Source organism: Oncorhynchus masou, chromosome 23, assembly GCF_036934945.1.
Source record: "Oncorhynchus masou masou isolate Uvic2021 chromosome 23, UVic_Omas_1.1, whole genome shotgun sequence".
Classification (NCBI taxonomy): Eukaryota; Metazoa; Chordata; class Actinopteri; order Salmoniformes; family Salmonidae; genus Oncorhynchus; species Oncorhynchus masou.
This window is the reverse complement of record NC_088234.1, coordinates 17,102,715-17,126,664: the sequence shown is the minus strand read 5'-3', so window position 1 is coordinate 17,126,664 and position 23,950 is coordinate 17,102,715. Positions and strand designations below refer to the sequence as shown.

Genomic DNA, 23,950 nt, shown 5'->3' with positions numbered 1-23,950 from the left:
ATTTCTAGGGGGAATCATAGGCCTTCATAGGCTGCGTTTACACAGGCAGCCTAATTCTGATATTTTTCCACTAATATTGGTCTTTTTTTCCAATCAGATCAGCTCTTTTGCCCATAACTGGGCAACAAAAATCTAAATTGGTCTGCCTGTGTAAACACAGCCGTATAGGCATATCTGAAAACCAAACTGGAAATGCTGTATTTTTTCATAACAAGTAGGGACTAAAGACTTGCGAAACAGTCTGTCGCAAGTGATTACGGTATAAAGAGTATACATTTATATGACACTCATCTCCATTTTATAGAGAAACTTAATAGCAACAACACACGTTAATGAGGTTAGCTGACTAGTGGTGTGACGGTTGCCACGTGAGGACGTTCGTGACAAAGTGACATTTTTGTGGCTAAGCCGCCTTGCGTTCCCGAACCAGGTGGAGAGACAAAGAAGAGAATAACACGCTATCACTACTGCTGGACACTTGGTTCATCATACCAACCCGTTCAGCTCATAATCTCAACACCAGCTGAACATTTCTTGGAAGTCTTCCTATCTAAACTGATACACATCTCCTCTCTCACCCCAACAACTCCACTTCACAACCATATCATTTAAAAAAAAATCTTCCTTCAATATTCTTTTCTTTTGTCGTTTATTTTTTGTGTGCCTCTCCTTTATCTCACCGGACCAATGACTATTAGCATATTGTCTCTTCCTCTCTCTCTGATTCCCTACCCTTCTCCTCGGTGTCACCCTCAGCCCCCTCCTTAGTAACCCCCCACCTCGTCCCATCCATGGTGTTTGGGGGGGTGGGGGTGGTATTAAGCAGGTTTGGTGAGGTAAAGTGGGGTTTATCTCCACAGCTTTGGAGAGCTGCAGCTTATTTGGGTCAGGGAGCTTTACGACAAGAGCAATTAGGGCTGGCCTCTATGTGGAGCTAGCAGGAGGCCTACCACTGGATTAGCAAGGAGAGGAGGAGGAGAGGCGGTGTGTTTCACACAGTGTGTGTGTGTGGACAGCTTCTGTACTACGGGGGGGGGGGGGCTTTGTGGAGTGAGGAAGCAGTGACCCCAAAACTAGGACTGGAGAGTCAAGGTGTGTCCCAAAATGGCACCCTATTCCCTTTATAGTGCACTACTTTTAACAGCCCTATGGGCCCTGGTCGAAAGTAGTGCACTGTAAAGGGAATAGGGTGCCATTTGGGACGTATATTAAAGTAGTGCTGAATGACCTGTTGTCTATGGACACAGCATGTTAAACAGTCAGTCATTGAAAAGGTTCACCATTAAAACCTTATTGCGTGCTGCTAATGACAGGCTACCTCTGTTGATTGACCATTAGAGAGCACTTGACTGGTAAATCAATCAATCAATGCCCTTCTCAATTGATTGCCCCTTAGGGGATAAGTAAAGTTGTAGGGAATTGAATTGAACCACGACGAGTCTCTGTATGCAGAGTTGAATAACATAACTGTATGATGCAGTACAGGATAAATGCTGTCTGGTTATCTCAAGGTGCATTTTGAGTCATTGTGTGTCATTGAAACAACATTAACGTAAGTTAAATAAAATGTCACCAACTAGAAAAGGGAAATCAAATCTGTCCTACACTCTCCAAGTAGAAGTTGTTGAGTGTTCCATGTCTGATGGGTCTGCCTGAATTCAACTGAGGTCACTCTCAAGCTGATAGGTCATGACTGATCAACAACATGTTAAAACTTAACTATGACTTCTTCTTTTTTTAACCAAAAGTAGCTTTTGACTACATGGAAATGTTTTTTTTTTTAATTACTTAAGTAATATCCTAACTATAAACCAAATAGGACTACACTTCAGTAAAATGTGAGAAGTGCTTGTGTCTCAGGTTGAGAGAAACCGGTCAAACACAACGGGACTTTGTATACATTTCCCCAAAAAGGTGAGACATCTGTCTGAGGGGTGAGAGGAACAGGTCAGCTTTTGTCACCTGGTAACACTGAACACCGGGAGGGAGTGATCTGTCTCACTTAGACGAGTGTGAGCTTATCAGTCATCAAATGGCAGCTTCAGGAGTAGGTTATGTCTGCTTATGGAACAAGTTCCCACCGATGCACGCACCCAGATTACTCTGGCCAGTTAAGTCGAGTGTTCTTGGACACCCTGGCTACTAGCACCTTAAACGTATCCTGCTCACACGTCTTCCTTCCACCCTCCGCCCCCCTGGTATCCAGCTAGTAGGGGCGGTTCTTATAGGGTGTGACACTGACCAGGGGCAAAGACAATCAGGCCTAACGGATCACGGTAATCTCTCTCACCGAGCCTCACCAGCGCCTTGCTTTTAGCCTCCAAGTCCTCCTCGCCTCTTTCGCCTTCACGTTGTCTTCCCCGCTGCCCAGCGGCTTCCTAGAAGCCTCCTCCAAGTTCTCCCCTCCCCGCTGTCGCGTGAATTCATCAAGAGCGAACAGACGGACGGTGGCGGGCAGGGCGTCCCCCTCTGACACACAGTTGCACACTGTCACGTGCACTGAGGCTCGAACACAGTTGCGTACATACAGACACACACACAACAAGGAACCAACAAGTTGGTGCAGGAACCTACTGACCTGACACTGGTCACACGGTGCTAAATTAAACCTGTCTCCTCGATCGATGCGCTAATGCAAGATCCTCTATCACAATCATTTAGTAACAGATGAAGGATGACATGTTATTGACTGTGTTTGTACACCAGCTGCACATTCATTGGGCCTTCAGCTTGGGACCCCAGTTAGGATTTGACATGATACATGTTGTATTGCATTAAGACTAAGTGGAGGCGAGTGCACCAAGAGGGGATACAATAAATCAGGATCAATGAGTTATTCAGCTAACTTTTGATAAACAACCAGAAATAACAAGGATTTTCTGGTTCATTGAAAAAGCTACACTTAGATTATTTAGGTAAATTAGCTGGCTGGCTAAACCTCTCTGGTACACACTGGTACACATGTTTTTCCATAACAAAAAGCAGTAGAAATAGTTTCCATTTGTTAAACGTCACTCAAGAATAAAGACAATTATAGAGTGCTGGGTCAGTAACCGAAAGGTCGCTGGTTCAAATACCCGAGCCGACAAGGTGAAAAATCTGTCTGTACCCTTGAACAAGGCACTTAACACTATTTTGCTCCGGGGACATTGTACCACTATGGGATGGCCCTGTAAAACAACACATTCACCCGCTGGAAAATAAAACATTTGTATTTGTTATGAATTAATAATAACCATGCTAACAATGTGTCTCAAAGTGTATCTCTGAGTATCTATCCATCAATCAATTACTTAAGTCTCTTCGGGGCTCTTTAGAGTAATTATGAGCTCAGGTCAGTGTGTATGCAATACTCTCCTATCAGTGCCTCTAGATGACACACAAACAAATGTTATGCATGAGCCTTTAAGCACTCTTAAATCACCATCCTCTTCATCCCTCCCCCACTCTTCACTCTGTCCACCTGTCCCTCCCGTGGGGCCCGTTGGCTGACCACCTCTCCTCTGACGGGCATGGCTGTGGGTGAGGCGGGAGGGAGGATCAGAAGAGGTAAGTCACTGAAGCAGGAATTAATGAGCATTAAAGTATTAGGTGAGAATAAGTCCTACCTCTAAGCCATTTAACATTTCTAAACAACTCCAATAACACCTGTTATATCATTGAATCGCAGCGAGGCTGCATAGCATGAGAATGAAATGATTTCCCCTTGAGAGACACCTAAGACAATAAAGACATGATGGCCAAACTGGTGAGTGAAAAGTTATCAGTAAGTTCGCAGGTATGGAGACTTGAAAGACAAGTACACATTTTAAACAATGTTTATGAGTATGATATTCAATTTGACTACAATTGGTAAAGGAGTGGTAACCATCAAATATAACTCAATACCAATAGAATTGAGACTCCAATCCAAATCCACAGAACTGCCTATTGAGTTGCAGACGGAATGCATGAAGCGAACAGTGAATAGTTTTTTTGACACAGGGCTTCTAAGATTTCAAAGAATTCTAAGACTCTCTTTCATTTCCTTGGATATTCTCTTCTAGTCTCTGGGTGATGATGTCATGGCGGCAGGGTGGCTGTAGTTACATATGAGGACACTGAGGTCTTTTTTAGTAAAAAAAATATACATACAGACTCAGTTGGGGTCTCAACTTACTGTTGAGAGTTAGAATAGTAGAATACAGGTGAAATTTCAAAACTTAGTTGTGCATCAGCAGTTTTCCTCTTGTTATGTCACTCAATCAGCCCATGTCAGTATAACATTTTTAAATCGGTAAATCAGTCTAGTTAGTTTAGCCAGCTTTCTAAACCAGTAGTAATCATGGCCATATTACCTACCTGGCATATGCTTGCAGGACACATGCCCAGGGGCCCTGACCCCCATGGGCCCTGACCTCCAGGGGCCACCCATTGATTTTGTTAGTCACTCTCACTTGGATATCATATGGCATAAATCATGCCAAAGTGTGTAGAATTACAGGAAATGTACAAATGTAGCAACAAAAGAGTTTTGTAAAGCAAATGTATTTGTTTACCTTTTCTCAATAAAATACTTTTTCTGCTAACAGATCCCTCTGTACGTATTACATTATAGTTTTTAATCCCGGTGCTGTATAAATGTGAGTTATTGTGTAGTGGCTAATAGTATAGCTCATAAGCTGTGTGTCTGTAGATCAACTGAGGTGAATGAAGCTACAGCAGCCAATGTGATAATGGCTGGGGTCATTTGTGCTTGTTTTTTGCTGTGCTCCTAATATCATTTTAGACTTTTTAAATTGTATAGAAATGCAGTAAATGACCTTTACCTTTCTAAAAATGTCAAGACAGACATCACCATGACCACTAATAGCCACCAGGATCATCTCCTATAGTACAAAATAAAACAAAGTATGAAAATGTATGCACTCTACTGAAAGTTGCTCTGGATAACAGCGTCTGCTAAATTGCAAAAATGTAAATATGTAGTTCTTGTAGCCTTTGGTGCTAGTCACTAATGACAGATTCAGAGCACAAGGGCCAATGGCCAGCCCAGTAATTAAACAAACAAACCCTGAGAGTGATCCGTCCACCCACCCATCCGTCTCTGGATCTATTTTCTCCTGCAGAGAGCCTAAATTAGAATGTGTCGTCAGTTGGTCGGTTAGCCACCGAGAGGAGATCCCCTTGTGTAAACTAATCTTCACACACAGCAGTGGATGATACCTTCGTTAGGGTGGATCCATAGAAATAGTATTACTAGAGAGCGGGCATCTCCATCCAAGTGGCGATTCCATGATGGGTGGCCAGAGCTCGTGCTTCAACTTCTATGGGTGGTGGAGTACTTTCTGGGACTGTATTAGGAGGATGGGCCATTAACTGAAGCGGAAAAGAACATCTCATTATGATATATAATCTCTGTTCGGCTTTATGACCCCCCGGTGACATCTAGACTAATTTGACCATTGATTCAAGTTAGAAGGGATTTTCTGTAGAATCTCTCCTGGAAATGAGATGTGTGTTAGTTAGGTAACTTGTCATTGTGGTAAATATTGTACAATGTGGTAAACATTTTGGGGGTTTCATTTTCATTAGCATGAAAAGTTACATAGACAGATAGCCTTTCTGCTTTTTAGTTGTGTTTGAAAACCTATTCCTGTGGATATCATCATATCACAGGGAGAAAAGTATGCATTTATTTAAAAACTGATCAACCCGCCATACACTGTACCTCTCAACAACAACAACAAAAAGTCAACTGATATTTAGTACAATGCAAACAACAAAAACCGGTATGTTGTCAACACGTGGTAAATGCTGGCTAAAATAAGAGCTCTGCGGTGTCCTTCTGGCTGTTACGATGAGATGAGGATTCCCCCCTTGTCTTTTGCTCTTTCACCTCTATAGCACCGCTCAACAGCGTCAGGGGAAGTGAATATATTGTTTGTTTGGTGCTGCGAGGGAGGCTCTGCTAGGTGGGGAAGGAACAGGGGAGCAGGCGGGACACTAGAACTGTCTGAGACTATACTGGTATTGAGTTGCAAATGCATTTGTAATTAGCCCCTACTTCACTTGCAGGGAGGGAATTAGTGTGTTTGTGTTGGTGTGTTACGCTTATGCGAGTGTGTGTGTGTGTGTGCTTACTGCGTGTGTTTCGCTGTGTGTGTGTTGACCCCCTTTTCTTTGGGGAGAAATGGGGGTTGGGGCCAATGATGAGTAAATAATGGTAATTAGTTCTCCTCCCAGTTGCTTGTTAATTGTGTTGTGTTGTGGATTTATACAGCATGGTTGGAAGGATAATACCCCGCCCACAGGGCCTAACACCCCCTGCCTTTCCTGATGGCAAAACCAACAGCTAGTTTTTAAGCAGGGCTTCTTGCTTAAGCCTAATTAATTATGCCAAGTGGGGTTCCACCATCATAATGCCTTGGACTGCATCACAAATGGCTCTCTCTTCTCTATATGGTGCACTACATTTTCCCAAGACCCATAAGACTCTGGTCAAAAGTAGTGCACTATTTATAGGGAATAGGGTACCATTTGTAACGCAGGCCTTGTCTTGTCCAGAAAAGGGAAGAGGGGAGGGGGGTATGGGAAGGGGGTCCAGATATGCGCATATGGTCACAGAATTAATTAGAACAAAAATGTACACAAATGTATTATGTTGTATCTCTGTAGAAGTAGTGGTGTTATAGCACAAGGCAAAACCATGGCAAAACCAACCAAACACATTCTGCTTTGAGTTCGTAGTTGTTTAGTCACATAACTTATGAGACCATTTTTTCGGCCAGGTAGCTAAACCATCCCGTTGTTAACTTTCTTGCCTTTATAGTCAATATTGCACTCTTGCAAGTTTACAAGTTGAACAAAACACATTGGAGAGTTGGTGAAGCCGCAGTGCATGCTCTTACTAAGACCAAGGGCTCGATTCAATCCCTAGCGCTGAATATCAGAGTTACAGCGTGATTGAAATGTAAGGGCAATGTTCCCGCATTCACAGAGACTGCATACACAGTAAACGTTGCATATGTCGGCTCAAGCGCGCCACACTGCTGAACTTCAGCAATACAGATTGAATCCAGCCCCACCTGTTTCCTGACACTTCAAATAACTCTGCTAACAAATGGATAAATAGATATAAATGTTGCTACAAGGTTGATGACCACTCTTCAGCCCCAATATGTTTGATTCAGCTTGAAAACTTTGCTTGGTATTTGGTATTTTATTAGGATTAGCTGTTGCAAAAGCAGCAGCTACTCTTCCTGGGGTCCACAGAATACATGAAACATGACATAACACAGAACATTAATAGACAAGGACAGAACTACATAGAAAAAATGTAAAATCACACGTAGCCTACATATCAATAAATACACTATATAGGTCAAAGAGTGCAATGCTGATAATTAAGTTAAGAATATGAACAATTTGATTAGGTTAACATTGGCGGGCTCCATCAGCATGCTATTGTCTGTATCATATCAAAACAATGCCTCTAAGAATGTATAGTATTCAGTAAATCAATACAGTTTAAACACCCTGATACTGACTGACGCACACACACACACACCCTCATCCCCTCATCCCGTCTTCATTTTATGATTCATCCCGTTCTAACGTCTTGGGAGTGGTTTATCAGATTTCAGCTTCCTCAGTCTGCTCTCAGTGTTAATAGATTGGGGGTTGGTTGGGGTTCAGTGAGGGGGATAGAGGGGTGTGTGTGGCAGTGGAGGGAAGTGTCTGAGACCTAACAGGGTCAGATTAATGGTATGATCTACCCCCGGTTCATCTTTCTCCCTCTCTCTGTTCCTCTAAATACCGGCTGTGTGCCACTTGAACACACACACAGTACAATCCCCCCTGACACACACGCACACACTGCACCCCACTGCCCTGATAATCTAATCTAGTTTTAGGATATAACATATTGCCAGGTTATCATCCGCTGCCCTCTGGGAATCTGTACTCTTTCCTTTAGTTAGGCTACTTGCTGTTTCTGCTGACTTCATTTGAAAAATACTATATTTGTCACAAATCGTTTTTTAACTTTTTAAAACCTTAATATTTTGGTTGATATTAAAGTTAAACTGGATATTTTTATATGGACATACTGTATAAACATTTAAAATAACAATGTCTCTGTACATACAGTGTAGACCTTACTGTGAAATGCTTACTTACAAGCCCTTAACCAACAGTGCAGTTCAAGGAGAGTTAAGTAAATATTTACCAAATAAACTAGAGTTAAAAAATTATTAAAAGTAAATAATGTAAGTAGTCAGGTGGATTTTTTGATGAATTGTTCAGGAGCCTTATGGCTTGGGGGTAGAAGCTGTTAAGGAGCCTGTTGGACCTAGACTTGGCTCTCCTCAACCGCTTGCTGTGTGGTAGCAGAGAAAACAGTCTCTGTCTTGGGTGACTGGAGACTCTGACAATTTTATGGGCTTTCCTCTGACACCGCCTATGATATATACTACTGTTCAAAGTTTGGGGTCACTTAGAAATGTCCTTGTTTTTGAAAGAAAAGCAAGTTTTTTGTCCATTTAAAATAACGTCAAATTGATCAGAAATACAGTGAAGACATTCTTAATGTTGTAAATGACTATTGTAGCTGGAAACTGCAGATTGTTTGTGGAATATCTGCATAGGCGTACAGAGGCCCATTATTGGCAACCATCACTCCTGTGTTCCAATGGCATGTTGTGTTAGCTAATCCAAGTTTATCATTTTAAAAGGCTAATTGATCATTAGAAAACCCTTTTGCAATTATGTTAGTACAGCTGAAAACTGTTGTCCTGATTAAAGAAGCAATACAACTGGCCTTTAGACTAGTTGAGTATCTGGAGCATCAGCATTTGTGGGTTCGATTACAGGCTCAAAATGGCCAGAAACAAAGAACTTTCTTCTGAAACTCATCAGTCTATTCTTGTTCTGAGAAAGTAAGGCTATTCCATGCGAGAAATTGCCAAGAAACTGACGATCCCGTACAATGCTATGCACTACTCCCCTCACAGAATAGCGCAAACTGGCACTAACCAGAATAAAAAGAGTGGGAGGCCCCGGTGCACAACTGAGCAAGAGCACAAGTACATTAGTGTCTAGTTTGAGAAACAGACGCCTCCGAAGTCCTCAACTGGCAGCTTTATTAAATAGTAACTGCAGGACACCTGTCTCAACGTCAACATTGAAGAGGCGACTCTGGGATACTGGCCTTCTAGGCAGAGTTCCTCTGTCCAGTGTCTGTGTTCTTTTTCCCATCTTAATCTTTTATTTTTATTGGCCAGTCTGAAATATGGCTTTTTCTTTGCAACTCTGCCTAGAAGGCCAGCATCCCGGAGTCGCCTCTTCACTGTTGACGTTGAGACTGGTGTTTTGCGGGTACTATTTAATGAAGCTGCCAGTGAGTACAGGAGGGGACTAAGTACACACTCCTGAGGGGCCCCAGTGTTGAGGATCAGCGTGGCAGACGTGTTGTTGCCTACCCTCACCACCTGGGGGCAGCCTGTCAGGAAGTCCAGAATTCAGTTGCAGAGGGAAGTGTTTAATCCCAGGGTCCTTAGCTTAGTGATGAGCTTCGTGGGCAATTTGGTATTGAACGCTGAGCTGTAGTCAATGAACGAACAGCATTCTCACCTAGATATTCCTTTTGTCCAGGTGGCAAAGGGCAGTGTGGAGTGTGATTGAGATTGCGTCATCTGTGGATCTGTTGGGGCGATATGCAAATTTGAGTGGGTCTAGGGTATCCGGGAGGATGCTGTTGATGTGAGCCATGACCAGCCTTTCAAAGCACTTCATGGCTACCGACGTGAGTACTACAAGGCAGTAATCATTTAGGCAGGTTACCTTCGCTGCCTTGGGCACAGGGACTATGGTGGTCTGCTTGAAACATGTAGGTATTACAGGCTCGTTCAGGGAGAATTTGAAAATGTCAGTGAAGACACACGCCAGTTGGTCTGCGCATGCTTTGAGTACACGTCCTGGTAATCCGTCTGGCCCCGCGGCTTTGTTAATGTTGACCTGTTTAAAGGTCTTGCTCACATTGGTTCCCCAGAGCGTTATCACACAGTCGTCCACAACAGCTGGTGCTCTGGTGCATGCTTCAGTGTTGCTTGCCTTGAAGCGAGCATAAAAGGCATTTAGCTCGCCTGGTAGGCTCGCGTCAGTTGGCATAGTGCCAACTGTAAAGTTTGGTGGCAGAGGAATAATGGTCTGGGGCTGTTTTTCATGGTTCGGGCTAGGCCCCTTAGTTCCAGCTACAGCATACAATGACATTCTAAAAGATTCTGTGCGTCCAACTTTGTGGCAACAGTTTAGAGAAGGTCCTTTCCTGTTTCAGCATGACAATGTCCCTGTGCACAAAGCAAGTTCCATATTGAAATGGTTTGTTGACTCGAAATTGATGTGGAAGAACTTGGCTGGCCTGCATAGAGCCCTGACCTCAACCACATCGAACACCTTTGGGATGAATTTGAACATCGACTGCGGGCCAGGCCTAATCGCCCAACATCATTGCCCGACCTCACTAATGCTTTTGGGCTGAATGGAAACAAGTCCCCGCAGCAATGTTCCGACATATAGTGGAAATCCTTCCCAGAAGAGTGGAGGCTGTTATAGCAGCAAAGGGGGGACCAACTCCATATTAATGCCCATAATTTCGGAATGAGATGTTCGTCAAGCAGGTGTCCACATACTTTTGAGAATGTAAGTGTATCGTCCTCTATCTTTTTTACTACAAAACATAGAAATGCACAGTTTTCACATATGTTGATATTGGGGTGGTGCTGGAGATAATGTATATGAAGTTACATTTTTGTCTTATTTTTCTTTAAAATATGACTGCTTTTATGTAATGATTTATTCCATATTTTTTACCTTGTCCCAGACCTGCTGTTTTCGAGTCTTCCTCTCTCTCCCTCTCTCTACTGCACCTGCTGTCTCAACCTCTGAATGCTTGGCTATGAAAACCTAACTGACATTTACTCCTGACCTGTTGCACCCTCTACAACCACTGTGATTATTATTTGATCCTGCTGGTCAGATACCCAATTTTGCCTTAATGGCCTTGTACTCTTACTATCGCCTCCCGGCACAGCTAGAAGGGCACTGGCCAACCCTCAGAGCCTGATTCCTCTCTAGGTTTCTTGCTAGGTTGCTGCCTTTCTAGGGAGTTTTTCCTAGCCACCGTGCTTCTACATCTGCATTGCTTGCTGTTTGAGTTTTTTTGGCTGGGTTTCTGTATAAGCACTTTGTGACATTTGCTGATGTTAAAAGGGCTTTACAAATCATGACTGATTGATTCAATTGGACTAGTTATTTTCAGAGGTGTACAAAAGAGTAAGCAAAATAAGAAAACCAAAAACCTTCTAATACAATAACATATTTACTTACTAACTCAGCTATTACACTTACATTTTGCATAAAGTCTGAATTACTTGTCTGATGACTTAATAGTCTGAATATCTTGTCTGTTGACTTAATTCTATAATCAATCATCACCCTGAATGTCCCCAGCTAAGCCAGCATTGTCTGACAAGTAAACCCATATTTGTGTTGTGTAGACAGATTATTAGACAAGACTAAATCCATTTACCTTATTCTAAACCATGACCTCTTAATTTGAGTACAACTATTTTAAAACATATATGCATACAAAGCCCATAAACTTGGTTTGGTGGTGGTGGATTGGCAAGCCTGTGGCACTCTAGACTAGGAATGTACTGGGCAAGGTTGGGGTCAATCCCATTTCAATTCAATCAATTAAGGAGAATTATTGGAATTCCAATTCAAGAATAGCAAGATGTATTTTTTAATGTGTATCTTCCTAAACTGATCCCAACCTACCTCCACCAACATATAGGCTAGCTATCATAGTAGTTTGGGGGGATATGTTTTGTCAGATATTTCATTTTTTATCACCCCTACATCCTGTGGCTATGCTAGCCACCATTGTACACAAACCCATTGACATCACTCCTAAACAAAACAGTAATAAATTAAACTGCAATGTGCACAAAGACCCAGATCTGTTGAATGAAATAGAAAAGCTATAGGCTATAACCTAATGGGCTAATTGGACATATCAATTCCCTATAGCCTATACACATATCATAGCTTTTCATGTGTGTTTGTTGTACTGCATTCATAGACATATGCTTATTTTAAACCAGATTTATTGTCCCCTAAACACTGATTAACACTATAAGATCAGAGAGGTATTGAACCCATGGGGCAGGATCATGTAATACCGTGCCCTCGTGTAACTGTCGTGGATCCCCATCATCCTGCCTCGAGAGACTGGTGTTTTTTCCAATCCTGACCCGGGGACCAACCGGGATGGGGAGATTACGGTATAACAGTGTCCACTTCAATTAACATGCAATAAGTTGTCAGGTGCATTGAGAGGATGCAGTCGCCTTGGAAATGTCGACGCGATAAATGGACGCAGCCTCCACGCAAGTGATACAGGTTTACATGCAAGGCGAACGCGCGGTATCTGGCGCTCATATCCAATCCTTATTAAAAACGGAGGGTATATTATAGCTGTCTGTCGTCTATATTCCCTACATTTTTATAGCCAGGGTGCATCCATCCACCAACACTGTAAAAGACAATTATGAGGTCAATTGAAACAATCAACAACAAAAAACAACAACCAACATAATAAAAATGAGATCAGGTCATTTCAATGATTTGTTCATTTAATTTGACCAAAAAATATATATTTTATGAGGACAACCAAAAAAGATAGAAAAGTATGTGATTTAATTTACTAAATGTTAATACATTTTGTAAATATTATTCATAATAATAATATTTCTCTCAACTTAACAATTTTAAGATATGGCAACAATTTGCCCGTTTTTTGGAGGATTGTGAGTCCCATTGTTTTTTTACGCAATGTGTGCATTTTTTAAGAAAGAAAAGTAGGCTATATCTCTATATTAGTATTGAGCAGTTTGTTGTGCTATGTTGGATTATGATGAACGGATATCAAAACCGTTGACAAATTGATGTTCAATGGCGAGACCACCCATTCCCACCATGACCAGTTTTAATGACGGGCAAATTCAGCATCATGCAATGCTTGCAGTTCTACCTTCAGGTAGGCTACTGCTGGTGGAATAATAACTTGTTCACATGCTAGTCAAAGCGTTCATCCAGTTAGTAAATTGGAAAAATCTGACTTCCGACTAGCACGTGAACACTCATGTTGGGTTTACTAAATATTGGTGTGACATCAACTCATATTTAATCATATTATCAGTAAAGAAATCCCCGAGTTGACAAGGTAAAAATCTGTCGTTCTGCCCATGAACAAGGCAGGTAACCCAGTAGGGTAGGCTTTCATCATAAATAAGAATGTGTTCTAAACTGACTTGCCTAGTTAAATAATGGTTCAATTTTTAAAAATCGAAAACCTTTTTATGGCTATTATTAATTCCCTGGACTTACTTTATTTGTGTGAACAATTTATTCAAACAATTGTTACTCAAAAACATTGAAAGTTGCATCTACTAATAATATTACGTATATTATTGTTGCCTTCATTTTTTAAAGCAGATTCAAAACTTAATAATAAAAAAAAACATCTGAAAACAACTGTAGCATAAATTGGTTTGGGCCTATCTAAAAGAAAAGAGAAACCCGCACACTGCTCTTGCAAGTATCACTGTTAGGTATGTCTGACATATGCACAATTTACCCAAGACCTAAAATAGTCAGTCGCCAAACCTTCTGTAGGGTGAATTTGGAATAAGTGGGACACGTTTGGCATTTCTGTCTTCTGTAAACTCGTTCATCATCTATCCAACTTATTAGCCCAACACCTGATACATTTCTGAATTTTTTAAGATGTTTCCTAATCACACACACACACACACACACACACACACACACACACACACACACACACACACACACACAAAACAAATGTTCACAGGAGGCATGACACTAGGACACCCTTATTATAGTCCCAATGGTACCCCAATGTCAATTCCATTTTTTTTTTGTGATTAGGAAGCATCTGAGGATGTAATACCTGTATGACATTCTGGTTGAATATGTTGGATAGATGTCTGAAGAGGTTACAGAAGATGGACAGTTTTCTGAATTCACTCAAATAACAGTCTAATAACACAAAGACAAAACGAACAGGATATAGTACAACAACACAAATGACTGAATTACACAATTGAAATGACGTTAGCAACGTTTTAAAATATATTTTGATGCACCAGTTCATAGTATGCACATTTGACATCACAATTTTGCACAGGGCATTATTTATTACAGTTTTATAACCTTAACATCAAAATAAAACAAAAAGTGTACTGTGTCCTTCACGGAGTGAGCTTCCTATTTAACGCGTGCTCTGTCCCTCTATGATGTCACACCAATGATGTGATTTGATTTTGATCATGTGTGTTCTCTGCAAGGGTTAGTAAGAATAGTTTTTATTTTCTCTTGTCAGACCAAGAATTAAACGCGTCAGGATTAAATTGTCCCAGTTTATATGCTGTCCCACTCTTTCTGAATTCACCCAACACTTAAACTATACATTCGTCATATCGTGATTTTTTCAAACGATTTTAAGCACAACAGTTATGACACATTTACTATTCCAATATAAAGTATGTTATTGGTCACAGAAATGTTATTGCTTATTCATCACTTCATTATATTTGGGTGATTAAATTATTTCCAGTGGGTGATTAAACCCGGCCTACTGGGTAAATCTTGTTTACCCACATTTTCCTGCTCTCTACTCTTCCCCTCTTCCTCCCTCCCTGTCCCCTGGCCTGAAATGGATTTCGCCCGGCCTGCAGGTTATGCAGATCAGACCAATTAAATATCCTTGTTGTTAGCTTACCAATCAGCCTGACAGTCAGTGTATCCCTCGACTAAGCCAAACAATCTGATCAGGCTAGCCCCCCCCCACCCCCCCCACACACACACCACCCCCTAAGTGGCTAATGACCTCCGAGGCGCATAATCCGTCTCAAAACAACTACAACGATGCTAATTGCATCTAGCTATAAATACCGGTTGACTCTTGGCGTTCATTCTTTAGCCTACTAGAACGGCCTGAACTCCTGGAAGCGCATGACCCCGCCACGAATCTTCTCACATATAGCATAGCTCGCCAATACCGGGAAAAGAGGAGACACAACTTATATAAGCAACTCGCTACCAATCAGATTTTGTTTGGTGTCTTTTTACACTGCAAAACTAGGCCTATATTTGACTCAACTGAACTTCCACATCGCTCTGTAGGCGCACGGTGACCGTGGTGCGTAAAAGGACACTTCCAGCGCGTTTTGCTTCATCGCGGGCTACGGTCTCTTTATTTGAACACGCACCAGGCAGCTGGAATGATATGACCATTGGCCATGTCCATTTAGCAAATTTAGACTATTTTGTTTGTTGACAAAGTCTGAGAACAACGAAATATGTTTCCTCTGCCTATGTTCACCCCGGAGCAAGTGGCTCGGGTGTGCGAGAACCTCGAGGAGACCGGCGACATCGAGCGCCTTGGGCGGTTCTTATGGTCCCTGCCTGCCGCTGTCCCTGGCTCCGCGGGGGAGGCTCTCAACCGCCACGAGTCAGTGATGCGCGCCAGGGCGCTGGTTGCCTTCCACGGAGGAAACTTCGAGGCGCTTTACCAGATCCTCCAGAGCCACCGCTTTACGCGAGAGTCTCACGCCAAGCTCCAAGATCTGTGGCTGGATGCGCACTACCGCGAGGCGGAGCGGCTCCGAGGCCGTGCCCTGGGACCCGTGGAGAAGTACCGCATCCGCAAGAAGTTCCCCCTGCCTCGCACCATTTGGGACGGCGAGCAGAAGACGCACTGCTTTAAGGTGAGACACCAAGCTGTAAGTAATATTCTTTCGCACCAATTGTAGTTAGGCACTTTACCTTCCATAACTATAGTGACGCACCTTTCCATGATCCATTTTACGCACCACCTGGCTATATATTAGAGAATAATATATATATGTAGCTACTTATATTGAACTCATATCTGTAACCATGCATTTCAATACTTGGGTATACTGGGCTGACTCACTGAAAGCTAATTTGTAAAACTTTTTTTTTTTTACATTCTTACAATGAACCATTTGAAATGAATTCAGAAGGTCCCATTATGGCACGTTGGCATATTAAGTCTAAATGACATGGACCAGGGTTATCTATTTTTCTCCAGCCCTGATCGCTCTTAACGCAAACTATAGGGTCAATGCCACCCTGCAAGGTTAGAAATAGTAAATCACTTAATCTTGGTTGACCCAGAACTAAAATGGGACGTCATTTGGTCAGCTGTTATCTTTAGGTAGTCTGTTCACGAAAGATTATACATCACGTAGGCTATTTATAAATAGAAACGCATTTGTTTTATTATGTTTTACGTCTTTACTTAAAATAACAACGGTGTAGTTGATATTTGCATAAAAAACACTTCATTTATCTGTGTTGTGCTGATATAGAATTATTTTGTTTTTGCATGTTATGAATACTCAATAGTGAACATGGCTCTGTTTTTACAGGATTGTGGGTAATTCAAATATTGTGGACTTTTACACAATGTTGTATAAATGTTTAAAGAAAAAAAGTAGATTTCTTTCTAAAATAGTATGAAGCAGTTTGTTGTTCTGAGGTGTAATTGATCATAATGAACGGATATCAAAACAGTCAGACAAATTGACGTTCAATAATGACAGATGCCATTTCCACCATCAACAAGTTCATGTGCACCACTCTTCATGACAGAGGCTAATGCAGCATCTTGTAATGCTTACAGCTCTTCCCGTTTACTGCTAGGAATGAGCACGGTGATCGACAATGTCTGCTAGGGCAGGTTAAAATGACAAGTCATCAAATACATTAAAAAAATATTAAACATTAAGACACAACCACTGGAAATTACTAATCAGAACTACTTACTAATTACACTTGAAAACAATTTGTAAGGAAGGTTAATCATTTAAGTAGAAGGGATCCCACATTTTTATGTTCAGTACAACAAATATTCCATTCAAGTAACTACAATCGTTATAGTTCAGAATATATAATGCAATTTAGTGTCAAAAAGTTAATAAAACAAAAGTATTTATAACTTTAAAAAAATAACCATATGGGTGGTGATGTCACTTTATTAATTAAGTTTTGAACACTGCAATACTTTGAGTTGGGTTGCTTCAATGGTTCTAGGCAACGGGTTTCCACACAAAAATTGAGTTATCAGAAGTAATTACTTTTTACAGTGTATGGAAGCAATAAATGACTGTTTATACAATCTCATTGCTCAACCTTCTCTGGCTTTGCCACTGATCAACATGCATCAGCATCTATGTGTGGAATCACAACATGAATGTGATGAAAGTGAACCTGAATAGGCTACACAAAGAATATATATTTAATTTAAAAGTATTCTCAAACTTTATTTTGATCTACATCTCAACATGTAAAGGACATAGGCGGGAAGTCATGCCTCTGCTTTTCAACCTCAGCCTGGGTACCAGTCTGTTTGTGCTAACAATCCACTCCTCATATGGCACAGAGTAAAAGGAGTGGAATTTTAGCACAAAACAGGTCTGGATATCAGGCTACTTCAACCTGCAGGTAGTAATCCAGGGGTTAAAGAGCACCAGACAAGCCTGTTAAACAGGGACTGTGCTGCCGTATGCTAGGGTTGTAGTTCATGGTCTGTGTCTCAAATGGCACCATATTCCCTATAGAGTGCACTGCTTCTTACCCAAACTCTATGGACCCTGGTCAAAAGGGTTCCATTTGGGACAAAGCCATGGAGAGAGTCAGTCTGCTTAAGCCGTGTGTGTCAGAGACCACCTGCGGCAGTATTTTACTCTGGGGTTTCCATCCCTCACAGCAGTGAGCAATCACCTAGGCTGTGTTCCAAAATGGCACCCTATTCCTTTCATAGTGCACTACTTTTGGCCAGCGGCAATAGGGAACATCCCTGGTAATGATAGGGGAGCAGACAGCACTTCAACCAACTAAAACCAATTAAATGCATATGAAAGCACTTGCTTCAGGGCAGGGAATAGGCATTTCAGAACATACAGCGTAAAGATCCACGACTGACTGAGTAGCCCTAGACTTAACCCTGGACAGATACACACTTTGAGCAGGTCACATTTCCACAGACGGTCCATGGACGTTAAACAATATAAGCCCCGTGTGTCAGTCTCTGGCCCAGGTTGTTGTCTACAAGATTGAGGGGATAAAGTCTGTGCCTGAGCATTAGGTGAAAGGGCAGAGGCTGAGCGCTCCCTGTTGCTATAGACAGTATATAGGTCAGGGGGCTTAGGGGATATCCCCACTCCCCAGGTTACATCAGTACTAAGCTTTTCATCCTGAGCCAATATACAGTGCAACATATTCATGTTGATAATGTGGATTATAATTATTATCCCTTAAATCCAATTATTTCATCCAATTATACGATTATTTGGTTGTAATGTCTTAGGACTAGGAGATCTTCTCTAACTGATATCAATGGAGTAGCCTAGTAAAGACACTACACCAACATACTGTATACACTACCGGTCAAAAGGTTTAGAACACCTACTCTTTCAAGGATTTTTCTTTATTTGTACTATTTTCTACATTGTAGAATAATAGTGAAGACATCAAAACTATGTAGTTATAGATATGGAATCATGTAGTAACCATAAAAGTGTTAAACAAATCAAAATACATATTATATTTGAGATTCTTCAAATAGCGAATACCCTTTTCCTTGATGCCAGCTTTGCACACTCTTGGCATTCTCTCAACCAGCTTCACCTGGAATGCTTTTCCAACAGTCTTGAAGAAGTTCCCACATAACCACCTCAATTTGGTTAAGGTCGGGGGATTGTGGAGGCCAGGTCAACTGATGCAGCACTCCATCACTCTCCTTCTTGGTAAAATAGTCCTTACATGGCCTGGAGGTGTGTTGGGTCATTGTCCTGTTGAAAAACAAATAATATTCCCACTAAGCCCAAACCAGATGGGGTGGCACATAACTGCAGAATGCTGTGGTAGCCATGATGGTTAAGTGTGCCTTGAATTCTAAATAAATCACAGACAGTGTCACCAGCAAAGCCCCCCCACACCATAACACCTCCTCCTCCATGCTTTAATGTGGGAAACACTCATGTGGAAATCACCTGTTCACCCACATCGCGTCTCACAAAGATACGGCGGTTGGAAGCAAAAATTTCCAATTTGGACACCAGACCAAAGGACAAACTTCCACTGGTCTAATGTCCATTGCTCATGTTTCTTGGCCCAAGCAAGTCTCTTTTTCTTATTGGTGTCCTTTAGTAGTGGTTTCCTTGCAGCAATTCGACCATGAAGGCCTGATTCACACAGTCTCCTCTGAACAGTTGATGTTGAGATGTGTCCTTTACTTGAACTCTGTGAAGCATTTATTTGGGCTGCAATTTCTTAGGCTGAACTTATCCTCCGCAGCGGAGGTAACTCTGGGTCCTCCATTCCTGTGGAGGTCCTCATGAAAGCCAGCTTCATCATAGCGCTTGATGGTTTTTACGACTGCTCGTGAAGAAACTTCCAAAGTTCTTGAAATTTTCCATATTGATTGACCTTCATGTCTTAAAGTAATGATGGACTGTAATTTTTCTTTGCTTATTTGAGCTGTTCATGTCATAATATGGACTTGGTGTTTTACCATATAGGGATATCTTCTGTATAACCCCCTCCACACACACACACACACACACACACCTTGTTACAACACAACTGATTGGCTCAAACGCATTTAGGAAAGAGATTCCACAAATTCACTTGTAAGAACGCACATCTGCATTCCAGGTGACTACCTCATGGAGCTGGTTGAGAAAATGCCAAGCGTGTGCAAAGCTGTCATCAAGGCAAAGGGTGGCTACTTTGAAGAATCTCAAATATAAAACACTTTTTGGTTACTACATGATTCCACATGTGTTATTTCATAGTTTTGATGTCTTCACTATTATTCTACAATGTAGAAAATAGTGAAAATAAAGAAAAAATGTTGAATGAGTTGGTGTTCTAAAACGTTGGACTGGTAGTGTATGTCATATCTCATTGTGATAGATATAGTTATTAGGAACACTGTTGGTTACATGAAGCAGGGAACTGACCATTATTGTGTACTTTATGTATCACAGGAGAGAACTCGCAGCCTGCTCAGAGAGTGGTACCTCCAGGACCCGTACCCAAACCCGTCCAGGAAACGGCACCTGGCCCAGGCCACGGGACTCACGCCCACACAGGTCGGCAACTGGTTCAAGAACCGACGCCAGAGAGACAGGGCTGCATCGGCAAAGAACATGTACGTAAAGACAGACAGGAACTCTACTCAGCCGAAACCTTTTGACTTCTTGTGTCTTGTTGAACATTTTAGAAATTAAATGAAATGAAGAAAAGAATATATATATAAGTCAGTTAAAAATAATAATATAGGACTGTGGACATCTTAATTTTTGTTTTACATCAAATACATAACCAATGCTGCACCCTGGACTCAGGGGTACACGTAGCATAGTAAACAGATATCCAGGACACTCCAATTAGTATCATACCTTATGTTTCGTATGCTATGTATTCATTTGTGGATGTCTATCATACATTTTGTATGATATGTTACGAATTACAATTCTTAGGATATGTTACGAATTTGCCAAACATGTGATATGTTACAAATTCCAATTTGTTGTGGCTACTGTTAACCAGGTGGTTAAGGGTTAGGAGTTAGGTTAAAGGGTTAAGGTTAGGGTTAGGGGAAGGGTTAGTTACATGGGGAAGGGTTGGTTACATGGCGAGTAGCTAAATAGTAGTCGCTAAAAAGTAGTAAGTAGTTAAATAGTTGCTAAAATGCTAAAGTTATCCGTCATGATATTCAATCATGCATGTTTTGGGTTGCTAGACGTTTGCGTTATACGCCCGACCAACCACCATACTTTTTTTGTTGCCTTAAATAGCTATCTATCTTATGTAACCATACCAAATGTAACATAACATGTTAATTTTAGTGTCCCAGATTTACAATTACTATGTTACGTCTAGCCTATGAGACCAGGCTGAATGCTCTCGTTGAGAGAGAGTACCAGTTAGGTACCACTTAAACCAACCATGTATCTCTAAAAACTAAAACATACTCATCTCTTCTTCTCTCTTCTCTCAGACTGCAGCAGGACCCCACCCACCTGCCTTCCGGAAGCTCCCCTGAGGGTTCTGCCCAGGAGCATCACGCCCACCACCCCCACCTGCTGGCCGCCTCTCCGCGTCACCCGGGCAGCCCAGAGGCCAGCGACTGCAGCACGAGCACTGACCCCCGGGGCACTGGCACCTCCACCCCAGACCACTCCGTTAGCAGCGACAGCGAGTTCGAATCCTGAGGGTCGGGTCACTGACCACAGCAGGAGAGAGGCTCTCATTGGTTAATTAAATCCTGAAGAGAGAGGCTATCATCAGTTCTCAGCCAGGAAGGCCCGACCCCACAGATATATAGAGACAATAGACACTGTAGAACTACTATGTCTGTAGCTTGAGATTGGACACTTGGACAGGAAGTTCTCTATGAGAGACTTGATATGGACAATTGATGTGGTTGCTAGTGGACGAATGGGGAGGGGTGGGGGATTGGGGATTAGACCATCTACAAACACATGCACTTAAAATGCACCATCGCACATGACTGTAAGGTAAACTATTACTAAGTACCGTATGACTGTGCTACTGACTGCTATAAAAACCCATTACAATTCTCTGTTCTGTAGATTTGGACTACAACGTGGGTAGAAGTCAGTCAGTCAGTCAGCCAGTCAGCCAGTCAGTCAGTCAGTCAGTCAGTCAGTCAGCAGCGATAACATATTCTAGGACAGCAATTCTCAGGCACGTTATTTATAGAAAGAATATAAACATACAAAGTCGTAGAGTAATTACTGAGCTTGAATTATAATATTATATGTTTTGATACTTAATGGTTTCAACTCATCGGGGGTCTATTTTTGAGTAGTCGATCATTGAGCGCTAGCTTTAATCCCATTTCTTAATTAGCCCCTTACAATAACCACTGCCTTCTGTAGGCTGTTGGTTTCCTACATGATCAGACGTTGGTGGACGCAAAACTGCTTGATTGGATTGGACAGGTCTGCATTTCTCTTCATACACGTCACTGCCTTAAGAAGGAAGTATATTGGCATCACAGCCCCAATCTTCTAGTTTGGCTAACATTAGGCACCGTTGCAGACCATAACTGTCCCTAAAGCTAACACAGCCTAAACAAATGGTCTCTAGACAATCTTGTAATGCATGGATAAAGACATTACACATCACTATACATGGTGGTTTAAATGTTTTCCTGTATTATGATAATGTGACTACTGTATAACAGTGTTGATGTGTATCCAAAACATCCTCATTCTAACATTATCCAGTTCAAACCTGTTATATCCTTTTAGACTGTGGTTTGAGGCATCATTCAGTGTGGAATCCTCTGTGCAGATTTCACTAGAGATGTCCTTGCAGGAATTGCCTGTCAGAGCAAAACAAAATAAGTGGGATAAAATTGAAAGCAAGATTGATAAAGTGAAGCACAACTTGGTCTTAACTCATTGATGTGCCTATAAACGTTTGAGGACTGAATGACCTGTTTAACATGACCGTTTCATCTTTATATATTTTTAATTTAATCAGGAAAATCAGCTAAGAACAAATTATTATTTACAATGACGGCCTACCGTGGAACAGTAGGTTAACTGCCTTGTTCAGGGGCAGAACAACAGATTTTTACCTTGTCAGCTCGGGGAATTCGATCCTACAACCACTCGGTTACTAGTCCAACGCTCTAACCCAGGAGTGGGAAATTCCAGTCCCCGAGGACTTGATTGGTGTCACAGTTTTGCACCAGCCCCAGCTAACACAACTAACTCCAATAATCACTTAATCATGATCTTCAGTTTAGAACGCAATTTGATTCATCAGCTGTGTTTACTAGGGATGGAGAAAAAGTGTGACACCAATCAAGCCCTCGAGGACTGGAGTTGCCCACCCCTGGTCTAACCACTAGACTACCTGCCACCCATATAGGTCTACCCATATAAATATCACCATACAATACATCGTCATGGGATTCATTCATAGAAAAATAAGTATTTTGTAAAAATGTGTCTGATGTATGCATTTGGAATAAATGAAATTATTTTTTATCCAAACCTGCTGAAATCTGTGAACAACGAGTCCACAAGCGTTTCCAGGATGGAACCATATTGTTTGTTTGTTCGGGAGGGGGGCTCATATGCATTGTGTTTTCTGACAAATAATTTGCTGAACTCTAAGTAAAATGTTACTTAAAAACAGATATAAAAAAATACACCTCATGGAACAGCATGGACTGTGAAGACACACACACGCGCACACACACACACACACACACATAGCAGCACAGCTCATATACCCCACAAGACTTCTTCACAGCCCCCAAGTCCAGAACACAGGCACACACACACACACACACACACACACACACACACACACACACACACACACACACACACACACACACAGAGATATACTCTACAATCAGACACACATTGTGATATTGTACATTTTAAATTGTAAATGTGTAATATTGGAGCAATATACATTTGTATAAAGCACAGTGTCTTGTATGATGTATTGTTTTATTATGATGTATTGTTATAACTCTGGTTGGACTCCAGGAAGTGTAGCTGCTGCTGTTCATTGGGATCCTAATAAAATACGAAATACTAAATATGTGCTGGTTTCTAAAGGCTTACGACAAACTACATAATTCTCAGACCTTTTTTTATTGAAGAAAGAAAGTGAAGTGTGAATCAGACAGTGTATAATTGAACTAATAAGAGTTATTTTGACAACACCAATTTAACTAGCCTTCCTGTACGCAAGGTCGGCGTCGCCCCCCTCTCCCTGTTATTTTGACCCCGCC

General features: G+C 41.6%; 1 protein-coding gene across 1 annotated transcript; it reads left to right on the top strand.

Annotated features, from left to right (window-relative positions):
* Positions 1 to 15,367: 15,367 nt before the first annotated feature.
* LOC135509924 (homeobox protein SIX6-like) lies at positions 15,368 to 21,571 on the top strand. The gene is made up of 3 exons (XM_064930745.1): positions 15,368 to 15,836; positions 20,148 to 20,311; positions 21,164 to 21,571. The coding sequence occupies exons 1-3, from the start codon at positions 15,429 to 15,431 to the stop codon at positions 21,375 to 21,377; spliced, it is 786 nt and encodes a 261-aa protein (XP_064786817.1). The 5' UTR covers positions 15,368 to 15,428; the 3' UTR covers positions 21,378 to 21,571.
* The last annotated feature ends 2,379 nt before the right edge of the window (positions 21,572 to 23,950 follow it).